The sequence below is a fragment of the Rhinoderma darwinii genome, chromosome 3 (genome assembly GCF_050947455.1).
Source record: "Rhinoderma darwinii isolate aRhiDar2 chromosome 3, aRhiDar2.hap1, whole genome shotgun sequence".
In the NCBI taxonomy this organism is placed as follows: Eukaryota; Metazoa; Chordata; class Amphibia; order Anura; family Rhinodermatidae; genus Rhinoderma; species Rhinoderma darwinii.
Window position 1 is genome coordinate 376,924,922 of NC_134689.1, and position 20,470 is coordinate 376,945,391.

Here is a 20,470-nt window from a genome sequence, read left to right on the forward strand (position 1 = left end):
ATTGGGGTGTCTCTCTCTCTAGTAGCACAAGCTGGGCACTACATATTTGCCACTGGAATGACATATCTAGTGAAAAATTCAAATTTTTACCTTGCACCATCTGCAGTGCAATCATTTATGGAAAAGACCTGTGGCGTGAAAATGCTCAGTACACCTCTTAATGAATGCCTTGAGGGGCGTAGTTTCCAAAATGGGGTCACTTCTCAGGGGTTTCTTTTATCATTTCATGTCAGAGCCTCTGCAATTGTGAACCAATACTTTGTAAGTCGCCAAATTAGGCCTCAACTTCGCATGGTACTCACTCCTGAGCCCTGTCAAATGGCCAGGCAAAAGATCTGGGCCACACATGTAGGGTGTTTCTAAAGCCGGCAAACACAGCATAATAATTAGAGAGCTGTCTTCTTAAGCTGTGCACCACATATCGGCATATCTATTGAAAAAATTAAACATTTTTTACTCTGCAACACAGAGTGCACCCTAATTTTTGCAAAACACCTGCGGGGTTAACATGCTCACCACACTCCTAGGTGAATACCTTGAGGGGTGTAGTTTACAAAATGGGGTCACATCTGGGCGGTTTTCACTGTTTTGGTCCCACAGAGGCTTTGCAAATGCGACATAGCGCCCAGAAACCAATCCAGCAAAATCTGCACTCCAAAAGTCAAATACTGCTCCTTACCTTCTCAGCCCTACTGTTTGCCCAAACAGCAGTTTATGACCACATATGGAGTATTGCCGTCCTCGGGAGAAATTGCTTTACAAATGTTGGGTTCATTTTTATCTAAAGCTATGTCTTATTGAAGAAAAGGGATTGTTTTTATTTTCACTGCCCAATTCTAATAAATTTTATAAAACACCTGTGGAGTCAAAATGCTCACTACACCCCTACATGAATTCCTCGAGGCGTGTTGTTTTCTAAATGGAGTCACTGTTTGGCCGTTTTCACTGTTTTGGTCCCTTAGGGGCTTTGCAAATGTGTCATGGCCTCCACAAACCATTCCTGCTAAATTTGAGCTCCAAAAGCCAAATGGCGCACTTTTCCTTCTAAGCCCTGCCGTGTGTCCAAACAGCCGTTTATGACCACATGTGGGGTACTGTTTTACTTGGGAGAAATTGCTTTACAAACGTTGTGGGGCTTTTTCTCCTTTTAGTCCTTGTGGAAATGAGAAAATTAGAAAAACCTACATTTTCTTTGAAAAAATATACATTTTCATTTTCACGGCCTACTTCCAATAATTTCTGCAATAAATCTGTGGGGTCAAAAATGCTCACTATACCCCTAGATAATTTCCTTAAGGGGTGTAGTCTCCCAAATGGGGTCACTTTTGGGGGAGTTCCACTGTTTTGGCACCGCAAGAGCTCTTAAACCTGGTGCCTAAAATATATTCTAATAAAAAGGCCCCAAAATCTACTAGGTGCTCCTTTGCTTCTGAGGCCGGTGCTTCATTACAGTATCACACTAGGGCCACATGTGGGATATTTCCTAAAACTGCAGAATCTGGGCAATAGATTGTTTTATTTCTCTGGTAAAACTTTGTGTTACAAAAAAAATGGATTAAAAATGAATTTCTGCAAAAAAAATTAAAATATTACGTTTTGAATACTTTTGAGGGGTGAAGTTTTTAAAATGGAGTGACTTATTGTGGGTTTCTAACATCTAAGGCCCTCAAAGCCACTTCACAACTGAACTAGTCCCTGAAAAAATATCCTTTTGAGATTTTCTTGGAAATGTGAGAAATTGCTGCTAAAGTTCTAAGCCTTGTAACGTCCTAGAAAAATAAAAGGATGTTCAAAAAAAAAAAGATGCAAATATAAAGTAGACATATGGGGATGTTAATTGGCAACAATTTTGTGTGGTATAGCTGCCTGTCTTACAATCCGATACATTTAAATTTAGAAAAATGCAAATTTTTGCTATTTTTCGCTAAATTTTGGTGTTTTTCACAATTAAATACTGAATGTATCGAGCAAATTTTACCAGTAACCTAAAGTCCAATGTCTCACGAGAAAACATTCTCAGAATCGCTTGGATGGGTAAAAGCTTTCCGAAGTTATTACCACATAAAGTGAAATATGTCAGATTTGAAAAATGGGGCTTTGTCAGGAAGGTCAAAAGTGGCCAAAGAGGGAAGGGGTTAAAGAGGCTCTGTCACCACATTATAAGTGCCCTGTCTCCTATATAAGGAGATGGGCGCTGTAATGTAGGTGACAGTAATGCTTTTTATTTTAAAAAAACGATCTTTTTTCACAACGTTGGGAGCGATTTTGGTATATGCTAATGAGCTTTCTTAATGCCCAAGTGGGCGTACTTTTACTTTCGACCAAGTGGGCGTTGTACAGAGGAGTGCATGACGCTGACCAATCAGCATCATGCACTCCTCTCCATTCATTTACACTGCACTAGCGATATAGATATATCACTATGTGCAGCTACATACACAAGCCCTAACATTACTACAGTGTCCTGATAATGAATACACATGAAATCCAGCCTGGACGTCATGTGTACTCAGAATCCTGACACTTCTGACTTTTTTTTTTGTGAGATTCCGGCAAGTGAAACCAAATCTCGTTTAGCTCCGTGATCTCGCGAGATTTGGTTTCACTTGCCGGAATCTCACAAAAAGAGTCAGAAGTGTCAGGATTCTGAGTACACATGACGTCCAGGCTGGATTTCATGTGTGTTCATTATCAGGACACTGTAGTAATGTTAGGGCTTGTGTATGAGGCTGCACATAGTGATATATCTATATCGCTAGTGCAGTGTAAATGAATGGAGAGGAGTGCATGATGCCGATTGGTCAGCGTCATGCACTTTTCTGTATAACGCCCACTTGGTCGAAAGTAAAAGTACGCCCACTTGGGCATTAAGAAAGCTCATTAGCATAAACCAAAATCGCTCCTAACGACGTGAAAAAAGATCGTTTTTTTTAAATAAAAAGCATTACGGTCACCTACATTACAGCGCCCATCTCCTTATATAGGAGACAGGGCACTTATAATGTGGTGATAGAGCCTCTTTAACGTTTGTATGACTTTGAAAAGCATGACTGCATTCTACAGTAACAGCGCCGCTCTATTCCCTGGGCTGTGTGTGGTATTGCAGTCCTGCCCTATTCAAGTGCCTGTGGCTAAGCTATGATACATCACATAGCCCGTGGACAAGAGGGGCGCTGTTTCTGGAGAAAATAGTCATGTTTTTCTAATCTCATACAAACTCTATGATCATTTCCTTCTTTGATCCTGTTGAAAATCAAAAGGTATTGAAAATGAAGGTATGTCCTCAGCTGGGAGGGGCCTTGCTGCAGCAAAATCCTTTCCTTACTGCTATAACTGTAGCCAACCAAACACACTAAACAACCACCCCCCCCCCCTCCCTGAAAAAATAATAATTTGTCTCCGCTCTTCCTCTTAATTTCTAGGTTTTGTGTATTATTTTTCCATACTGGATACGCTTGTGTTTCATAAAAACTAATCACATGACAGTCAGGGTGAAAATCCGGATCACATGTTGGGGTGGTATTATGGGGAGGGGGTGTTATCATTTTCGCAATTTTTGATTTTGATTAACCGATTGAAATTCCAGCATCAGGACGTCCCAATATTTCGAAGAATTCAATAGTCTGGCAACAAGCTGGTCCCATAGGTGCTAAACTGTTGGGATTTTGCTTTATGCCTGTCATGTCTTCCCTCAAGTTAGTCTACTCCCCCCAGTGAGAGGGACAGGATTGATAATATCCAAGTGTTGGGTAAACCACGACTGGTTAATGGTTCAAACAAACCTCTTTCTTATCAAATAGAAGTTGCGCTGTTGTAAATCCGTTGTAGCCTGTTGAGATGTTAGGGGGCCCTCTATTAATGACTTCAACAGACTTTATGGCATAAAGAAAGACCTCATGGTATAGAGGGTCCTTGGCTCTCCGAGTCTCAAGCTACTTGACATCTGTGAGAATAGACTATTTCTTGGGTACTCCTTGGCGCAGAAACTAGCCTGACCTGTGTGCCAAATTTAAAGGTCTTAGAAACAGCTGTTTTCTTCTTCTAAAAAAAAAAAAAAGTGGCACACTTGTCCACAGGTTGTGGGGTGTTGCAGTTCCACGGACTTTGACCGCCAACATGTCGTTTTCTTACTGCGGTCATTAAGGGGCCACATTCTACAAAGCCACCTTTCAACAGAGCAAGCGTGAAGATTTCTAATCGCAGCTTTGCTGCCACTGTAACTGCTAGAATTAGAGGACACACCAATCCCAGCCTATTGAGGCTCTGTCCACATCTGTATATAACGGAAGCCAGGATGCAATGCCCTATTAGTCTCTAGATGGATACCAGTGGTGCCTAATGGACCCCTTAAACTTAGTGGGGTCTATCATGTTCCACAGAGGATTTGTCTTTTCGACAGGAAAAATCCCTGTCAAATTTGACGGAATCGGCAACGGTAGCTTCGAACGTAACATCCAACATAGATGTGAACATAGCCTAACTACTTAAAGGGGTTATGCGGCGACCAAAAAGTATTCGCAATGTACTCACTGCAGTAAGTGAATACAAGTGCTAATATACATTCCATTCCCCCGTCGTGCTGATTCAGAGTTTTTCATAGTTTTTTTTAAAAAATCTTTTTATTTTTATAGCGCTTCCGGGGAACTGGAAGTCCAATTGCACAATCTTCGCCGATGCCGCCCCAACGGTTATGTGTCATGGTCATTTTGTGCAATATTTGGTGCTTAGAAATTACACTAATTGTATGTGATAGATTTTTTTTGTATCCCTGTTGTTTGTCCATAGGTGGCGTATGTTACCACGCCATCTAGATATAATTTTCTGGATACTCCAGGTGATGATTGTGGATTGCTGATTTGATTCAACCCTGGTTGTGTCAGGGGTATTTGTGTATCAATAGAATTACCTAGCGTGTTTTGATCTGAATAATGAATAAAAGTTATGTTTAATGAAGCGTTCCCACTCTGTGATGCTATAAAATACAGTTTGTCATTGTATACTTTTTTTTAATAAAAAATAACCTACTCCTATCTAGTATCCCGCCTGGCCGTAATAACACAAATAGTCTGCTCAGCTCTCTACAGTCCGGGTCTTTGATTCTCATTCCACCTTATAAATAAAGCTGCCCAGAGCCAAAGTAACTGTATATGTGTCAGGTAAACAATAGCCTCATTCTGCACTGATGCCATCTGCCAACATCAGAAACTGCTTGTGTAGTGGGCTCTTTGTCCTAGAAGAAACTGGCTCGCAACCTTGTATCTTACTTTTGATAAAAGTTGTTTTTATTCCTGTTCCTTCATGGCATTTGAATCCCTTATTTGCTTTTCCAGTCAGCCATGACTGCTCCACCCTGTTGTGTTTTATGCCATTATTCTGAGTTCTACAATGGGACCTTCCCTAGCCGGATGTCAGATTGGTTCATATGGGTGGCACTTGTATGAGGTCAGTTTCAGTTATGCATGGGGACATTATTTATGATTAGGTCTTTCTTGGTTTTGTTCTGTTACTTTATTACAATTCGAAGGGTCAACAAGAAACAAAAAGTACAAAAACAAGTGTATTGTATATGTCCCAGGAGGCCTCCGTTGTTAACACCTTCTCCTCCCTTCACTGCTAGTGTTTGTGATACTATACGTTTCAGAAAAGGTGAGGGTCCTGGCCTCCTTTTGTCTCGGACCATATCTTTCCCCACTGCTCTGCATGCAGTGGAGACCAAGCAAGCTGTATTCGCTTTAATGGCCGTAGGCAAAAAACATGGAAAAGTACGCGCGGGCCGTTGAAAATCTGCCTCCAAATTCCTGAAGGAATTCTGAGGCAGATTTTTCTGCCTTCAAAAATGTGAACAGGGCCTGAGGGTTTGGCTCAACATACTAATCCAAAAACTGTCCTAAAACCTGCTTCAAAACTGTGTGTGATATTGGCCTAAACAGAATATTGTATTTTGTCAATGGAGATGGGAAAGGGTCTGTCTAGGGCCTCGTTCACATCTGCCTTGTAGGCTCTGTTAGGGGCCTCTGTCGCAGATCCGGCCCGAAAATCCCGGAAACAAAAGCACAACATGTAAAACCATGGACCCCCTGACAGAACCCTTTTAAAGTCATTGGGTTCCGTCGGCTTTTGGTGGTGTCCGTCATGCAACTGTATTGGCACTTCCAGTATTTCCGTTCTCTGACGAAGCAGCACAACAGAAAGCCAAATGCAAGTGTGAACCCAGTCTTAAAGGGGTTATCCGGGGACCAAAAATTTAATTGCATTAATATTTTTTATGTAAAAAGAAGTCCCTTACTAAAGTAATTTAAATTTAAAATTCGGTACTAAATGGTGCAGGTCAAACCGGGTGAGTTGTTCCCGGAAATTCTGTAGCTTTTCTAATATTGATGATGTGCTGACACGACCCCACGTGACTGAGGGCTTGCTTCCTGTGTTGTTTGTCTCAGTGTTATCAATCGCATGACCGCAAGGGGTTGTCGCATTGCCTATTGCTGGAGTTCCCAAGCAGAGCATCAGCTAGAGCTTTGCTCGGGACACCATCACTGCTACCGATGTCACTGTCAATATTTGGTCAGTGACTTCAGGGCTTTCCTATCGCTAAAGTTCCTGAGCAGATCATCAGCTGATTGGAAATGATGGGAAACCCCTGAAGTCACTGACCAAATAGGGACAGTGATGTCAGGAGCAGAGCTGGAGTCCCCGGGCAGAGCATCGGCTGACGGACAGCAATGCAATTTTCGGTCCCCGGATAATCCCTTTAAAGTGAATATATGAATTTACAGTTTAATCATGTTTTATTATAAACCTATTTATTTCTTTTGTGTTGGTTCTTTTTCATGTGACTATCCATATGATAAAAATTAAAATATTCCAGTACACAATAGGCTAACATTTCCGGTTTTCTGTGGCTCACTTGTGAGCTTTGCTGTATAGACTGGGAGAGGATGGACCATTTAATGTCTCTATTTTTAGAAGGTGGGTTAACGTTAATGACTACTCTATTGTACTGCTGAAGGCCCAGAAAAGGCAAGATAACAACATTATACACATAGATAAGGCTGTTTATACAGCTCCTCTGGAAAACTCCCCTTCATTTCAACTGCCATAAAGCGCACACACTCTGCTGTATGGTCTATGCATTATTTGTGTTTTACATACATATATCTAATTAGTGAAACTAAAAGGAAATACATGAGACGATCTCTTTCAAGATTTGGATTGCCATTATGATAGTCTAGATCCTTTTCGTGCAGTAATAACACCCTAATATCCGTGAAGGTGCACCAAGGGAGAATCTTTTCTATAACAATTCCACCAGTTGTATAATAAAATAAACATAACTCTAATGATTTTCATACTGGCAGGCTTACAAACAAAATGATCTAATAATGAAATCCTGCACCAGTGTTATGTCGGTGCAGGCCTGGACCGATTCACAAATCCCGACATAAATCCATAGTATTACAGTCTCCACTCCACTTCACTTCAATTTGCTGGACAAACTTCAAACAGACTTTTGTGTATGTAGCACGTGTAAGAAAATAAAGATGTATTCTAGTAATACTGCTCCCTGTTTAACAGGGAACATAATATTCAAATGTTCCCTTAGTCATGACTTGTAATCGGAATCTTTATTTAAATTCTGCAGTTGTTACTCACTAATAAGGCCATCCATTGTCCCTTACTATAAAAATAATCAAAATGTTAACGTTCTTACGAGTGGAACAGACCAGCCTTACATTGGATGGTGCCCTGTTGGGTACATTCTGTTGGCACCTCCCCTCTTAGGGTGCATGGTCATAAAGTGTGCAAAGAACCATACCATACAGTGCCATATAGTATGGTGGCCAAATAGCAGTGCCTTACGTTGGTCAAATAACACTTTCATAAAGTTACCTAAATAACAATGCAATACTGTGCGGCCACCACCATATGTTGCAAAAGAATATACTCTACGGTGCCTAAATGTCAATGTAAATACCACCATACAATTATCAAATAAGACCAACATCCAATGCTGAAATAACCGCTCCCTACATAAAGTAAGCTAATAGCGCTATACAATGTATAAATAATACTGCCATTCAGTGAATAATAAAAATTTGTTGTGGTCAAGAGCCTCGGTTATCAGGTTATCGAAGGCACCCGCTTGTGTAGGTCGGCTGACGTGCCCTCTCTGACCGAACACCCTATGTGGAATAGGCTGATGACAAAGTACTAAATAACTTCTATAGTGTCCTAAGGACAAAACCTGACGTGTAAAACCGTTAACTCCAAAAAACTGGCCAATGAAATAAAATGTTATTGCAGATGACAATTCAGAAAGCAAAAAACATTGACGTTTTTTGTCAAAACAAGGAAATTTGAAAAGGAGAGCACAATGAGATGGTTTGGACTTCTTTCGACCAAAACCCAGATCCTATATTTTGTGGGTGAAGAATTTTGGAAAGGCCAAAAACTTTAAAGGGGCCCATTGGCACCAGAATCCAAAAATTGGTCTAAACCGAAGACCTATTTTTTGTATCAATGGTCCCCAAACCTGTTTTTAGTAATTTGTTACCTGGTGACAATAATTGCACTGGTGCCCAGTGTAGTTCCATAGGGTTGACTTATAGTGCCAGAGGCCAGTAATTTGGTAATGACCCAGGATTCACTGACCGTGATATGGTTCTTAACCTGATGTCTACAGACAGTAATATGGTTTCAACCATTATTCCAAATGTTATCAATTCTATGAGAACACTGGAGTTATTGATGACCTTGCCAACACCAACTAGAGAGTCAAAAAAAGGTATTTTAGGAAACTGGTAGGGAAACGTTTTTAGATGGACAAAATAATGACTTTCTGATTTTGAACCATCTTGGTAACTTCTGTGTTTCTTGCATACAACTTTCGCTTCTTTTCTTCCAGGCTGCTCATCTTTCTGTGATCGATTCCATAATAATTGTATATTCAAGTCACTGCGCAGAGTCTCTCCCTTCCACCGCGGAACCTGGACTGGGAGGCTTGGAGGTTAAGCTGCTTTCTTGGGTTGATAAGGTAAAACATGTATTGCTTTATCGAAGTGCATAGTTTTTTGTGAGGTAATATCACAATTTTAGCCTTGCTTGTTAATGGTGGAAGGGGACTACCCACCATCTTTTTGTGGTGTGTAGAGTGGCTATTCCTCCCATTCTTCACCACAGAAGTGAAGAGAAATAGTGATGTCCTAGCTCCACACAAGATATAAATAGTTTGACTGTGACCATGATTTGGGGTAGTGAAACATGCATTTAGGTTCCATCATTTATTTATTTTTATCGGCCATAATGGTCAAGCAGTCCACTGAAAATATTTCTAACCGGTAACAAACTTTTTGGGATGTTGTCTACGGAAGTTCTCGTTGCTTGACCATCACAAAGCTCAAGTTTTCTCTAGTAGTGGACGGAATGGCTCCTAAAACATATTTTTTATTTTTTTTAAATGAAGATGGGCTTTGTTGTTGGTGGTGCTCATGTTTTACATGTGTAATTCCAGATTAATCAACAGTTGCTGGAGGAAGCCGAAAGGGAACAAGGTCGGAAGCAGCTCTCAGCCCCAGAGGGTCAAAACCAGGCTGGGGTGAGTGATGTAAATCTATCCCATCAGCGTCCTAATTTGTTCTACTTAATCTGTTCAACCTGTAGAGTTCATCCTTCTATTGCGATACCCGGCCAACAATTTTAGGCGACCATTCTGTTTATAAAGAGCCTATATACCCAGTCTAGTCTGTCGTATGTTCCCCTTCTTACGCTTCTCAAAATTCAAGATAAACCTAATTTCTGTAATTTCTCTGGTTCTATATAGATCTCTGAAAACAGTGGACAGTATGTATTATAGGATATGCATAGACTGATTCTTCTTGTCTCCTGGTCTGTCGTCTTCTTAGTCTTTTTTCACACCTTCTCGATCTCCTCAACATGATCAGTTCAACTATTTCTATTTTTTGTCTTTCCTCACACTCTAACTTCTCTTCTGATTATTCTATTTCTTGTTCTTCTGTCTCTCTCTTTGGACCCACCGTCTTACTGTATTTTTCTTGTTTCGTGAAGCTTTCCTTATTGAGAATATTCTGTTCTCCATACATTTATGTATTAGGCTTTCTTCCCTTTTTAACCTGTGCCACTTGCCTACACACTACGGAAGTAGCCATTTTGTTGACGCAGTCTTCATGGGAATGTAGGCCATCCATTCAAAATGGTCATTGAGCCTTTGAGGGTTGAGCTAAAATGGATGTCTCCGCATTGTGTACTCAACAGGTATCACTTAAATGCCCCTTTATTTCTCTACTCTACAAATCCCCCTATTTCTTCTATCCTATATGTTTCTCTGTTATTCCATCCCTCCATATTTTTCTCTTTCTCTCCAGTGCCCCTCCCGCTGGTACTGGAAGCTGGTCCCTGTAAGTGGCTTTTCTTGTTTCCTGACACTTTAATCCTTTGTGCCAGTTATGCGTCTTGTTTTGGCGTACCATAATCCTTCCCCTATCAGCCAATGCCTGTTTCTGTTCAGTTTTATTAATAATAAAATATATATTTTTTTAAATGCATGTGCAATGCTGCTTGATCTGCATTATTAGCAAAGGGTTGTGGGATATGTGATTTTATATTTATTTTTATGTTTGTATGGATGTATCACACTTTAATTTATTTTATACAATTTTATTTTTTTGCTGTGTATTTTAACTGGTCATGTCATATTTTAACACGGTCACCTTTTTTTTTTTTTTTTGTCCATTTCTGCCACTCGTTTTATCCATCTGCTCATATATGTCCTCCTATAATTTTTCCATTTATGGCTTTTTTTACCGCTAAAGAGCTGCTATCCCAGAATCCTTTGCATCCCAATTTCCCTCTTAGACCCTAGACTTAAGCTATACTAGACTAAGCTAAGCTAGACTTAAGGTCAACTGGCCTCCGTGCCTGAGCTCTTAAAGGGTAAATCAAATACATTTTATATTTACTGTAATGGGCTAAGAGGTGATGCGGCAAGAGACCGTGAATATATTTTGACAGAATTAACCCTTCTGCTGCATGTTTTTTAATTTTATTTTTTTTTGTAAACCCCTTTTCCTTGTTCTTGTGAGTGCTGGTGCAGTACGGGTGTAAAGCAGTAATGTCCTGTCTTTTGTTTGTCGACATTTCATACTGTATAACTTTGTGAATAATACTAGCCTTTTGAAATGCATTATTTTTTCTCCTTAATTATTAAAATACCGTAGTTTTTGGTGCCAAGATGCTTGTGCCAATCAAAGAACATACGGTAGATTTCTAGAACATCTGGACATTGTGATCGGTCCTGTAACTTCTGTCAATATATCCTCAGGGACATGGCTGTATGGGATGCAGAGGTGGCGGCCGCACACAGGTTCTGAAGCCTGAGGAGGCCCAAAAGCTCCCTCAGCCCCATATGAGGAGACCAATACTAAAAATAACACGTCATAGTTTTGGGACCCAGTTATAGATTTTAGACCAAAAGCCCATTAGCTACAAAATACGTATTTGTATGCGGAGAGATTCCCAGCTTGTAACCCCTGTATTAGCCAAACTATTTCAAAGAGCAGCTCTCGCTCAGGAGGACTCGGCACAACCATGTATTACATATTTGTTCATTGAATTCAATAGGCACCATGTAATAGTATAATTCCTCTTCAACTCCTCTGTGGATGTGACAAGGAATGGTTATGAGGTATGGCTATACTGGGTCTCATCACAGGTGTCCAGGCCTAATGAAGCTCCTCGGTTGTTCCAGATATGGACCACACTATGGTCACCTTACCGATCATCCCCATTTTTAAGTGTCGATACAGTAGTGCCAGCCACAGCAGGGCATATGCAATATAGAGTTCCAGCTAGAGAAGTTCCCGTGCAATATACAGCAGTGCCCATTCAGTATTCAGCATAGTCAATACAATACTTGTCTGCTTCAAGCTATCTTGTAGTTTTCCACCTCCCTTTTTATTGAGAGGCTCCTCACGTGTAGATTCCTTTCTTCAAAAAGAATTGTATCCAGCAGGGACCGTTTATGACGGGTCTTTTTTGCCATGAGACAGCGGGACAGAGCAATGAATACAGGGGGGCTCCTACTGAATCCAGGCTCACAGCGAACACACTTCAGTGGGGAACTTTCACTATTCTTGTCTTTTTTTCTCTCGAGATTCTTAGAATCCTGATTAGTGGTTCTTAAAGGCTATATGCACCTTAACAAGGCAATTATTTATTTTTTTTATCAATAAAAAGATATATCGGTGTGTTTGGTGTAACTTTACAAATACTTTTTATTAAAACTTTATTTTTACTTTTTTAGATCCAGCTGCTTTGTATTCTCTAGACAGACCAGCTGTATCTTTCGCAATATCCTGCTTCCGTCAGGTCCTCAGGAATTACGGGTTCATAACTTAAGATGTGATGGTTTACAGGTGGATTCGACTCACAGGACCCGCCAACACTGAACCAGTTCGGTGCGCGGGACTGACTGATTCAGTATAGCGCTAGATATAGAGCATACAGAACAGCTGTATCTACAAATACTTTATATTAAACATTATTTTAACTTTTTTAGATACAGCTGTTCTGTTTTCTCTATATAGCGCAGCTGTATCTGGCGCTATTTACTGAATCAGTCAGTCCCGCGGACCTGACTGGTTCAGTGTCGGCGGGTCCTGTGTGTCAAATCCACCTGTAAACCATCACATCTTAAGTTATGAACCCGTAATTCCTGAGGACCTGACGGAAGCAGGATTTAGCGAAAGATACAGCTGGTCTGTCTAGAGAATACAAAGCAGCTGGATCTAAAAAAGTAAAAACTAATGTTTAATATAAAGTATTGGTAAAGTTACACCAAACACACGGATACACCTTTTTTATAAAAAAAACAAAACACAAAAAAACTTTTAAGTTCAAGATGTTCTAGGACAGTAGAGGAGTATGGTAGACTGGAACTTCTACTCTGCGGTACATGATACCACCATTACCCTTGTCATTTTGTATTCTAAAAACATAACTTTTTTTATTTGACCTTGAGGGATAGTACTCTTCATTTTGTCTGAACATACTGTAGATAAATTTTGGTTTCAGATATTTCAATCCATTTATTGCATAATACTGTAGGTTCAAAAGCTTTTCAATATATACGGGCTATGGTGGCTTCTCCATTTTTAGCCTCTTTTGACCATGTCATGACAATCGGCCGAGAGCACCAGTGTGTGTGAATACAGTCTGTTAGATGTGACTGTATCTAACCCAAATATCTCAACCCCCCCCCCCCCCCCCATTCTTATATTTACAGGGGTCCAAGAAGCTGAGATCAGGAGCGGCTTGCCTTTGGGATATATATATATAAAAAAATTATTAATCCCGCAGAACTACCATTTTGTTAGTCGGGAAAGAAAATGTCCTAGGCAGGCACAGGGGCTTCATCAGTATGAGGACTCAACACCACATATCTCAGCTTCTTGCGCCCCTGTGAGTGTGACATGGGGAGTTCAGCTGTAGGTGGTTGGAATTCTTTGTCTAAGCAAGACCTCTTACATTATTGTTTTTGCCCAGATCTGCCAGTAGTTGGCATAGTGTATATAAAGTGCTATATGTCAATGTTTGTCTTATCTGTAATCTGACTGGCAGCCATTTTGCCTCTTCCTTCTCCATTAAATTACATATTCCTACTCCGACAAGTGTGGTTGCTGCCTAAGAAAAGGACACTCCTGCTGTAGGCCCTACTGCTCAGCCTCTCTGTTTGTCTCTGTCATTCCCTCTGATATGAATCTGCCCTGACTTTCTCCGTTGCTCTTTTCCGTTGCGTTTAGCATGCCATCGCTTTTTGTTTAAAGGAGTCTGGGAATAAGCCTCCTGTGGTAACGTATTGTGCACGCCCTCATTTCCAAAAATTCATAATTCCATTTTTGTTTGATTATAAAATACAATTTATTTGTTTTTTCTTTTATTTCTTGATCAAATCTGTATTTCTTCCTCTTATGCCAAAAAAAAAACCTTTGCAAAACAAATGATCTATAGGACTATGAACCCCTTAATATCATATATGGTTTGCCTACGTGGATTTGAAAAATAATTTAAATAATACAATTTTTGAGATTTTGGCCAATTTTTGGAATATTGATAGTGGTAAGAGGACACCTAGTGGCCACTATTGGTTTTGCACTTAAGAATAGAAAGGCATAGCCCTTTAATAAGTGGATAATAGTGTATATGGCACTCTCTTTGTAGTGATTGAAACATTAAACTATATTTTCCAATGCTTTGACCATTTTTTTCAAAGTGTAAAATAATGTACCTTGAAAGTAAGAATCCTTTGTCTAAATGTTGTCATGGTCGGTGCAGTGGGTTACGGCTTTAGCCATTGCGCTGGAAGATAGAACCAATATCTCAGGAACTTCTCTGCAGCCTTGTTAATATAGACATATGACACGTGTTGGATAATTGTATTCATCTTGCCCCGGTGTGTCATCTCCTCCTTTGGCTGGCACATTTTTATGTGATCCTAGGATCAGGCCATCTGGTGACCTGGTTTGGCACATGTCATCTCCACAGGCTTTAATAGTGCACGAGTTGACGATACAATATGAAGGATGCTCGCTGTTTTGCTGTCAGAGCCAATATCGGTAGTAATGTGATGGACTCATTATCACCCATGGACACCATTAGGACACTGATGTGATATTGGTCCTATTACTGTATAATTGTATTCTGTCTTTCTGGTGGTCATAAATGGGCAGATGTCTCTAACAATGATTGTTGGCGAGGCATCTGCCCATTTTGGAACGCCTTTTTTTCTGCCATCAAGATCTCAAATTTTGGAGCTTACTCATAAGCATTGAATACCGTCCTTGTCCTTTTTCATCTAAGACAGATTTTGCTAAATGTCGGGGAAATATTCATGTGTGAAGAGCTTCTGATCATTGGTAGCAGATTGTATCATTAACACCACACATATGGCCAGTTCTTGACCGCTATTGGATCATGCTGTATATGATCGGCATTAGATTCAGAAGACTGCTCTGGAGTCACTTAAAGCTAGTCCTATGTTTGGACTGACTCAGTTGGTTTTGTGATTTTTCATGAATGTCTAAGTTGAAGACCAGCTTCACCATGATCAAGCCAAGATTCCTAATCACACAATATATGGATACCTACAATAGCCTAGTTTTACTATAGTTGGTGATTCCAACAGGTAGACCACTCAAGAACAGATATATGTAGTATGTTGGCAGTTCCAGTATTTTTTGGCAGTAGTCTAAAGTTTTTAGAGTGACAAAGAACAGGTGTCCGAAACGCGTAAGCATCTGCTATTATGAACTTCTATAGCAGCATGTTCTAAAGAATCTTCAATGTAAAAATATTTCATTTTTTTTTTTCTTTTACCCGAAGCAAGTGCTGGATTTTGCCTATTTTTTTTCTATGATCTCTGCAGAGGCTTACAAACCCAATTTTGGCTCGTTTACTGTATAGACTTTAATTTGTTGGACTGCGGTTCGTTGGGCCCAGGAAATGATTTAGGGTCCACCATCCATCTATACAGAACATGAGCAAGTCTACATTAAATTGCAAAATAAACGTTATCCTTGTACACACAGGACATGTCATCAATAAGGTCGAATAGGTTACCGTATTTGTGAATCATCCCATAATAAGTAAACCCTAGTGAAAAGTGATTGGCTCCCTAATGGGGTTGCCTTCTGAAGAACCTTTGGGGCTCATTATTGTGTTTAGAGTGTGGGATACTCTGGTGGGCTGGTTAGATTTTGGTAAAAGCTGGTGGCCAAAAGATGGTTCAGCTGAAAGCTATCTTCCGTCTATGATCCTCATTAGGTTTCTTGTTGGTTGGACTCTTCAATATAAAGATAAATTGCTATCTATTTTTTATTTTTTTTACACACGAAGATTTTGATTTTATCAATTAATGGGTGAAATATTTGTAAACCTGTTGAGGTGGAAAACGTAGGACATCAATTTTTTGGTGATGACCCAGCTCAATGTCACTCACAATCTTCTCCCGGTTATAATCGTATCACTATGTAAAAGGAAGAAAAGCAGATTTGTTGAATATTTTTGTGAATGTCCCATTAACCCTCCGTAATAAGATTAAATCTTGCCAGTTTCGTATGCTATTATATATTTTTTCTTGTATTTCTTTATTTTTATGCAGCTTGCTGAATGTATATTGGTTTTGTGCACACACCCTTGTAGTGGTTGCATGTCTTGTTCACACGCCGGCCTGTAATGTGTATGATTATTACTTTGTTACACACACAATGTTTAAGTAATTGTTTTGGGGCTTGTAATAAAACAGGCTCTCACATCCACACCCTGCACTCAATGCTGTAGGATGCTGGTAAAGCCTCCTCTATAATCGGCATCTGTATAACACTGGAGAGGGCTAGCTGACGGCCGTATCACATCAGTTGCTTCTACGTACGTGTTTAGTATATTTTACACGCTTAGACCCTATGTACCATGTTGCGGTCAGCCATACGAGTTCAGTTTACACTGCTAATCCTGATTTCCCTCCCTCCCTGATTTTTCCACTAGATACGGTATCGCAAAGACAAAGCTCTATCAAGACAGACCCCATGTTTTACATCGGTGTCATCCTTGAGAGACTTGTCTAATGGGAGTGCCCTGGCTGCCATGGTCCACTATTACTGCCCAGCTGAGCTCAGACTGCAGGGTGAGTAGTACCAAGCTGGTCATTTTATAGCAATGGAGATCTAGGGGGGAACTTTATCAATTGTATCATTAGGGACTTGAATTTACAAGTCTTCGAAAGTGGCCCAAATTTCTCAGAATGGCGCATCTGGCATTTGTGTGTAAAAAGCCTGTTCTGTTGATTTGCATTCTGGGAGCATTTTTTTTCTTTTTTATGACTTTTTGACTATTGATTGCTTGCAAAAAGCTGCTTTCTAATCCCTTTCCGCAGCTTTGCTTACACTTACGTTGGGAGGGTCTCGTTCCCACATTATGATCGTGATGGTGTTTTGTATGGGGCACGGGAGCGTTGTCCAAGCGATTACCTGCTGGAGGACGGTTGTGATTGACAATCACCCTCCAGCTCATATGGCTGGGATAGTGAGAAATCGCAGATCCCAGGCATTTTAAGTGGACCGGTCACCTCTCGACATATTTTATGGTAAATACAAGCATTTACTAAAATAGACAACAATTCTCGGACATATATTCTTAGAACTCTGCTTTGTGCCATTCCTCTGTTATTCCTCCCCAAAAAAAAAAAAAAAAAAAACTTCATAAGGCCTCGTGCACACGGCCTTGGCGGTAATCGCAGCCCGCATTTTCAGCCTGTGCTCCTATACAAAGTATGGGAGCACGGCCCGTAAACCGCAAAAGATAGGACACTCCCCTCCCCCCAACTGGTAATACTCAATTGTCAACTTATTCACAAGTTTCTAGAAGGAATAATAGAGCTCCACATTGTGCTGTTCCCCTAAGAAAAGATGCTCCAGGATTGTTATTTCATGGGGAACACAATTGTTTACTAAAACAGACCTGTGAGAAGAGCTGATAGGTCCTCTTTAACCCTTTCTGCACCACAATAAATGCTGATGGTGATGCTGACAAAGGGAAGGTGCGCTCTTTGTCCTCTCTCCATCAGTCCCAGGATTGTGAATGACCATGCGGACGGTTTTACACTGGCAGCCTCAAGCCTAATAAAGGTCCCCCGAGCTTGCCAGTATTAGGGCATAACTACTTTATAAATGCACAAGCAGTTATGTAATGTCCTTTAGATGTAAGACATTTTATTACATTTACATTTTTTATTTTTTTTTCAGGAAGTCCTCTAATAGGACTAGGAGAATGTTAAAAATAAATGTTTATGATTGAAGTAACGGCACAATTTTTTTTTTTTTAATTTCTGCAAATGTTTTACACAGTAAGAAAAAAAATAAAAAAATAAAAATAAAATATATATATATATATATAAAAGGAATATTTTTTTCTTTGCCCCACCACATTCCATTAGGCATAACTTATTTTATGTATACATCGCTTAGGCCATGTTTTTTGCACAGGTTGAAGAGTTTTTAGACTTAATTTTGGGGTACATCTAAGTTGACACTCTTTATACGAATGTCTCATGGTGAAATGCCTGAAAAAGCAAAATTGGCCGATATAATTTTTTTTGACACTTGACAAAATACCTATTGTATGGGGACTTTCTCATTTTATATATGAAAAATATTGAATAAGGTCCTAATGCTGGACTGAAACGTTGCACCTTTATAGGTTGGCGTGAATAAATCACAGTTTTTCCATCTACTTGAAAGAAATAACTCTTGCAGCACTCCAATAAAGTAGATGGAAAAACTGTGATTTATTCACGCCAACCTATAAAGGTGCAACGTTTCAGTCCAGCATTAGGACCTTATTCAATATTTTTCATATATAAAATGAGAAAGTCCCCATACAATAGGTATTTTGTCAAGTGTCATAAAAAAAATTATATCGGCCAATTTTGCTTTTTCAGGCATTTCACCATGAGACATTCGTATAAAGAGTGTCAACTTAGATGTACCCCAAAATTAAGTCTAAAAACTCTTCAACCTGTGCAAAAAACATGGCCTAAGCGATGTATACATAAAATAAGTTATGCCTAATGGAATGTGGTGGGGCAAAGAAAAAAATATTCCTTTTAGAAGTGTGCTTGCTAGGACCCCCAGCAGTAAGTATTCAATTTCTCTGCAGTGCCACCACAGGGGAATTTAGGAATTGCGCATTGGATATTCAAATGAATGAGTTGTCTGTGAAATACAGGACAGGTCATCCAGAGCAAGAAACCCTCTTTTTGTAATTGCTCTCTAATATGGACAAGAGATGAGGAATGTGAAGTGGGAATAGAGATGAAAATAGATTGTCTAAACTGGACAACCCCTTTTATGGCCAGTCCTTTAGGGGTAAAAGGTGGTGGTGGTGGTGGTGAAGTGTCTGACCTTTGCACTTAAATTAAAAATAAAATAAAAATGCCATTAAAGTGTACATAAAAGTTGAATATGTTTGACTTGTTCTTTGCCTCAATTTTGATTGCAATATCCATATAATGACCCAGAAGAAAGACACAATCGATTCTCAGAATTAAGGAACCACTGCTCCGTTTTCCCTGCACAGCAGTGCTTAGTGGGAGTTCTGTTGTGAAAGTAAAAAATACAATGGTCTCTTAGCCCCTTTCTTTAGGATCAGCAGGATTCCCAGAGGCTGGACCAACACTGATTATAATGTTATCACGTGTTCTAGTAATGTGCCATTACATGAGATGGGAATACCACAGGGTATGTGCACTTTAGTTTCCGCAGAAAAATTAAGCAACTTTACAAGATATCCTACCATTTTAGGTATACAGCTCCTATGCAGGCCTATGAGTCCATGGTTACAGACTACAAACATCCTATGTGTAGTCTGATCCTGCACTGATGTTACTCTAATCCCTCTGCCTCCCAGCCAAGACTAAAATGAACTGAGGTCTGGTAGAAATAAAAATAGATGTCTTTTTCAGTGTTCCTAGTCATATCCATTTTTTATTTTTTTTCAGATGTCTGTTTGAAGGATACAATGTCAGTGGCTGACAGTCTCTATAACCTGCAGCTCCTGAGAGATTTCTATGCCAACCATCTGCCACCATCTTGCCCACTTTCCCTGGAGGACCTTCTGTATGTGCCCACTGCCCTGCGGGTGAGATGCTTCAGACGTCTTTCTCCATTTATGCTGGAGGTTAAATACCTATACTATAATAACATTGTTTAACGGTTGCTTCTCTCTTTCTTCTGCTCCTCATCAGGTGAATCTCATTTCGCTCTTAGCTGACCTCTATTATTGTTTTGAAGTCACCAAACCTGAGTTTGTGCAACCTAAAGGTAAGGATATCTAGACCCTGTATCCAGTGTACTTGTCCCAAAACCAATAATGTTTATTGGAAATTGATCTTTGGAGTTTGACCTGACTGTCATGTTAATTTTTAGATTTGCAGCCCGGTAACGAGAGTACAACACCTTCAAGTGCACACAGTGGGGGGTAGGTATATACTGCCAGCTTTATTATGAAGCTTTAAACTAATGTTACAGTATGGAAAGTTGTTCCCTACTTTTGTCACCATGAGGACCAATCTTTGAATCCCAAAATAATAAAATTGTTGCTCGCAAACAAGAGGGATCTGCTCTGCATCCTATATTTTTTCTCTTCCACACTGATTGACTCAATGTCCTTTTTTCTCAGGGGTTCGCCTGTATTTAACTTCCGACCTGGAACCACAGGTAAATCTAACTTGCCTAACAGAATATCTTTACAATCTAAGTGATTTTCAAAAATGGCAATTTTAGGTGACTGTTTTCCTTGTCTTGTAGGATCGTTGCCTCACTCTTCATCAATGTCCCACATGGATGGATTTGGAAAGACCTGGTCGAAAAACCCATTAAGGTGTGTTGGTTATATAGTACAGAAG

The 20,470-nt window shown here is 39.9% G+C and overlaps 1 protein-coding gene across 4 annotated transcripts in view; it reads left to right on the forward strand.

The window, feature by feature from the left end:
• The window catches only part of CAMSAP3 (calmodulin regulated spectrin associated protein family member 3), a 97,705-nt gene that overhangs the window by 66,520 nt on the left and 10,715 nt on the right, over positions 1-20,470 (forward strand). Inside the window, exons 3-12 of one of the 4 annotated variants that reach the window (XM_075858791.1) lie at positions 8,903-9,031; positions 9,509-9,592; positions 10,380-10,412; positions 13,815-13,862; positions 16,555-16,693; positions 19,565-19,704; positions 19,811-19,886; positions 19,992-20,043; positions 20,245-20,282; positions 20,373-20,445. In XM_075858791.1, coding sequence (XP_075714906.1) covers positions 8,903-9,031; positions 9,509-9,592; positions 10,380-10,412; positions 13,815-13,862; positions 16,555-16,693; positions 19,565-19,704; positions 19,811-19,886; positions 19,992-20,043; positions 20,245-20,282; positions 20,373-20,445 — 812 coding nt within the window. Of the gene's footprint in view, positions 1-8,902; positions 9,032-9,508; positions 9,593-10,379; positions 10,413-13,814; positions 13,863-13,949; positions 16,438-16,554; positions 16,694-19,564; positions 19,705-19,810; positions 19,887-19,991; positions 20,044-20,244; positions 20,283-20,372; positions 20,446-20,470 lie in introns of those variants that run through there. The other 3 variants (XM_075858792.1, XM_075858793.1, XM_075858794.1) reach the window with 3 other exon arrangements.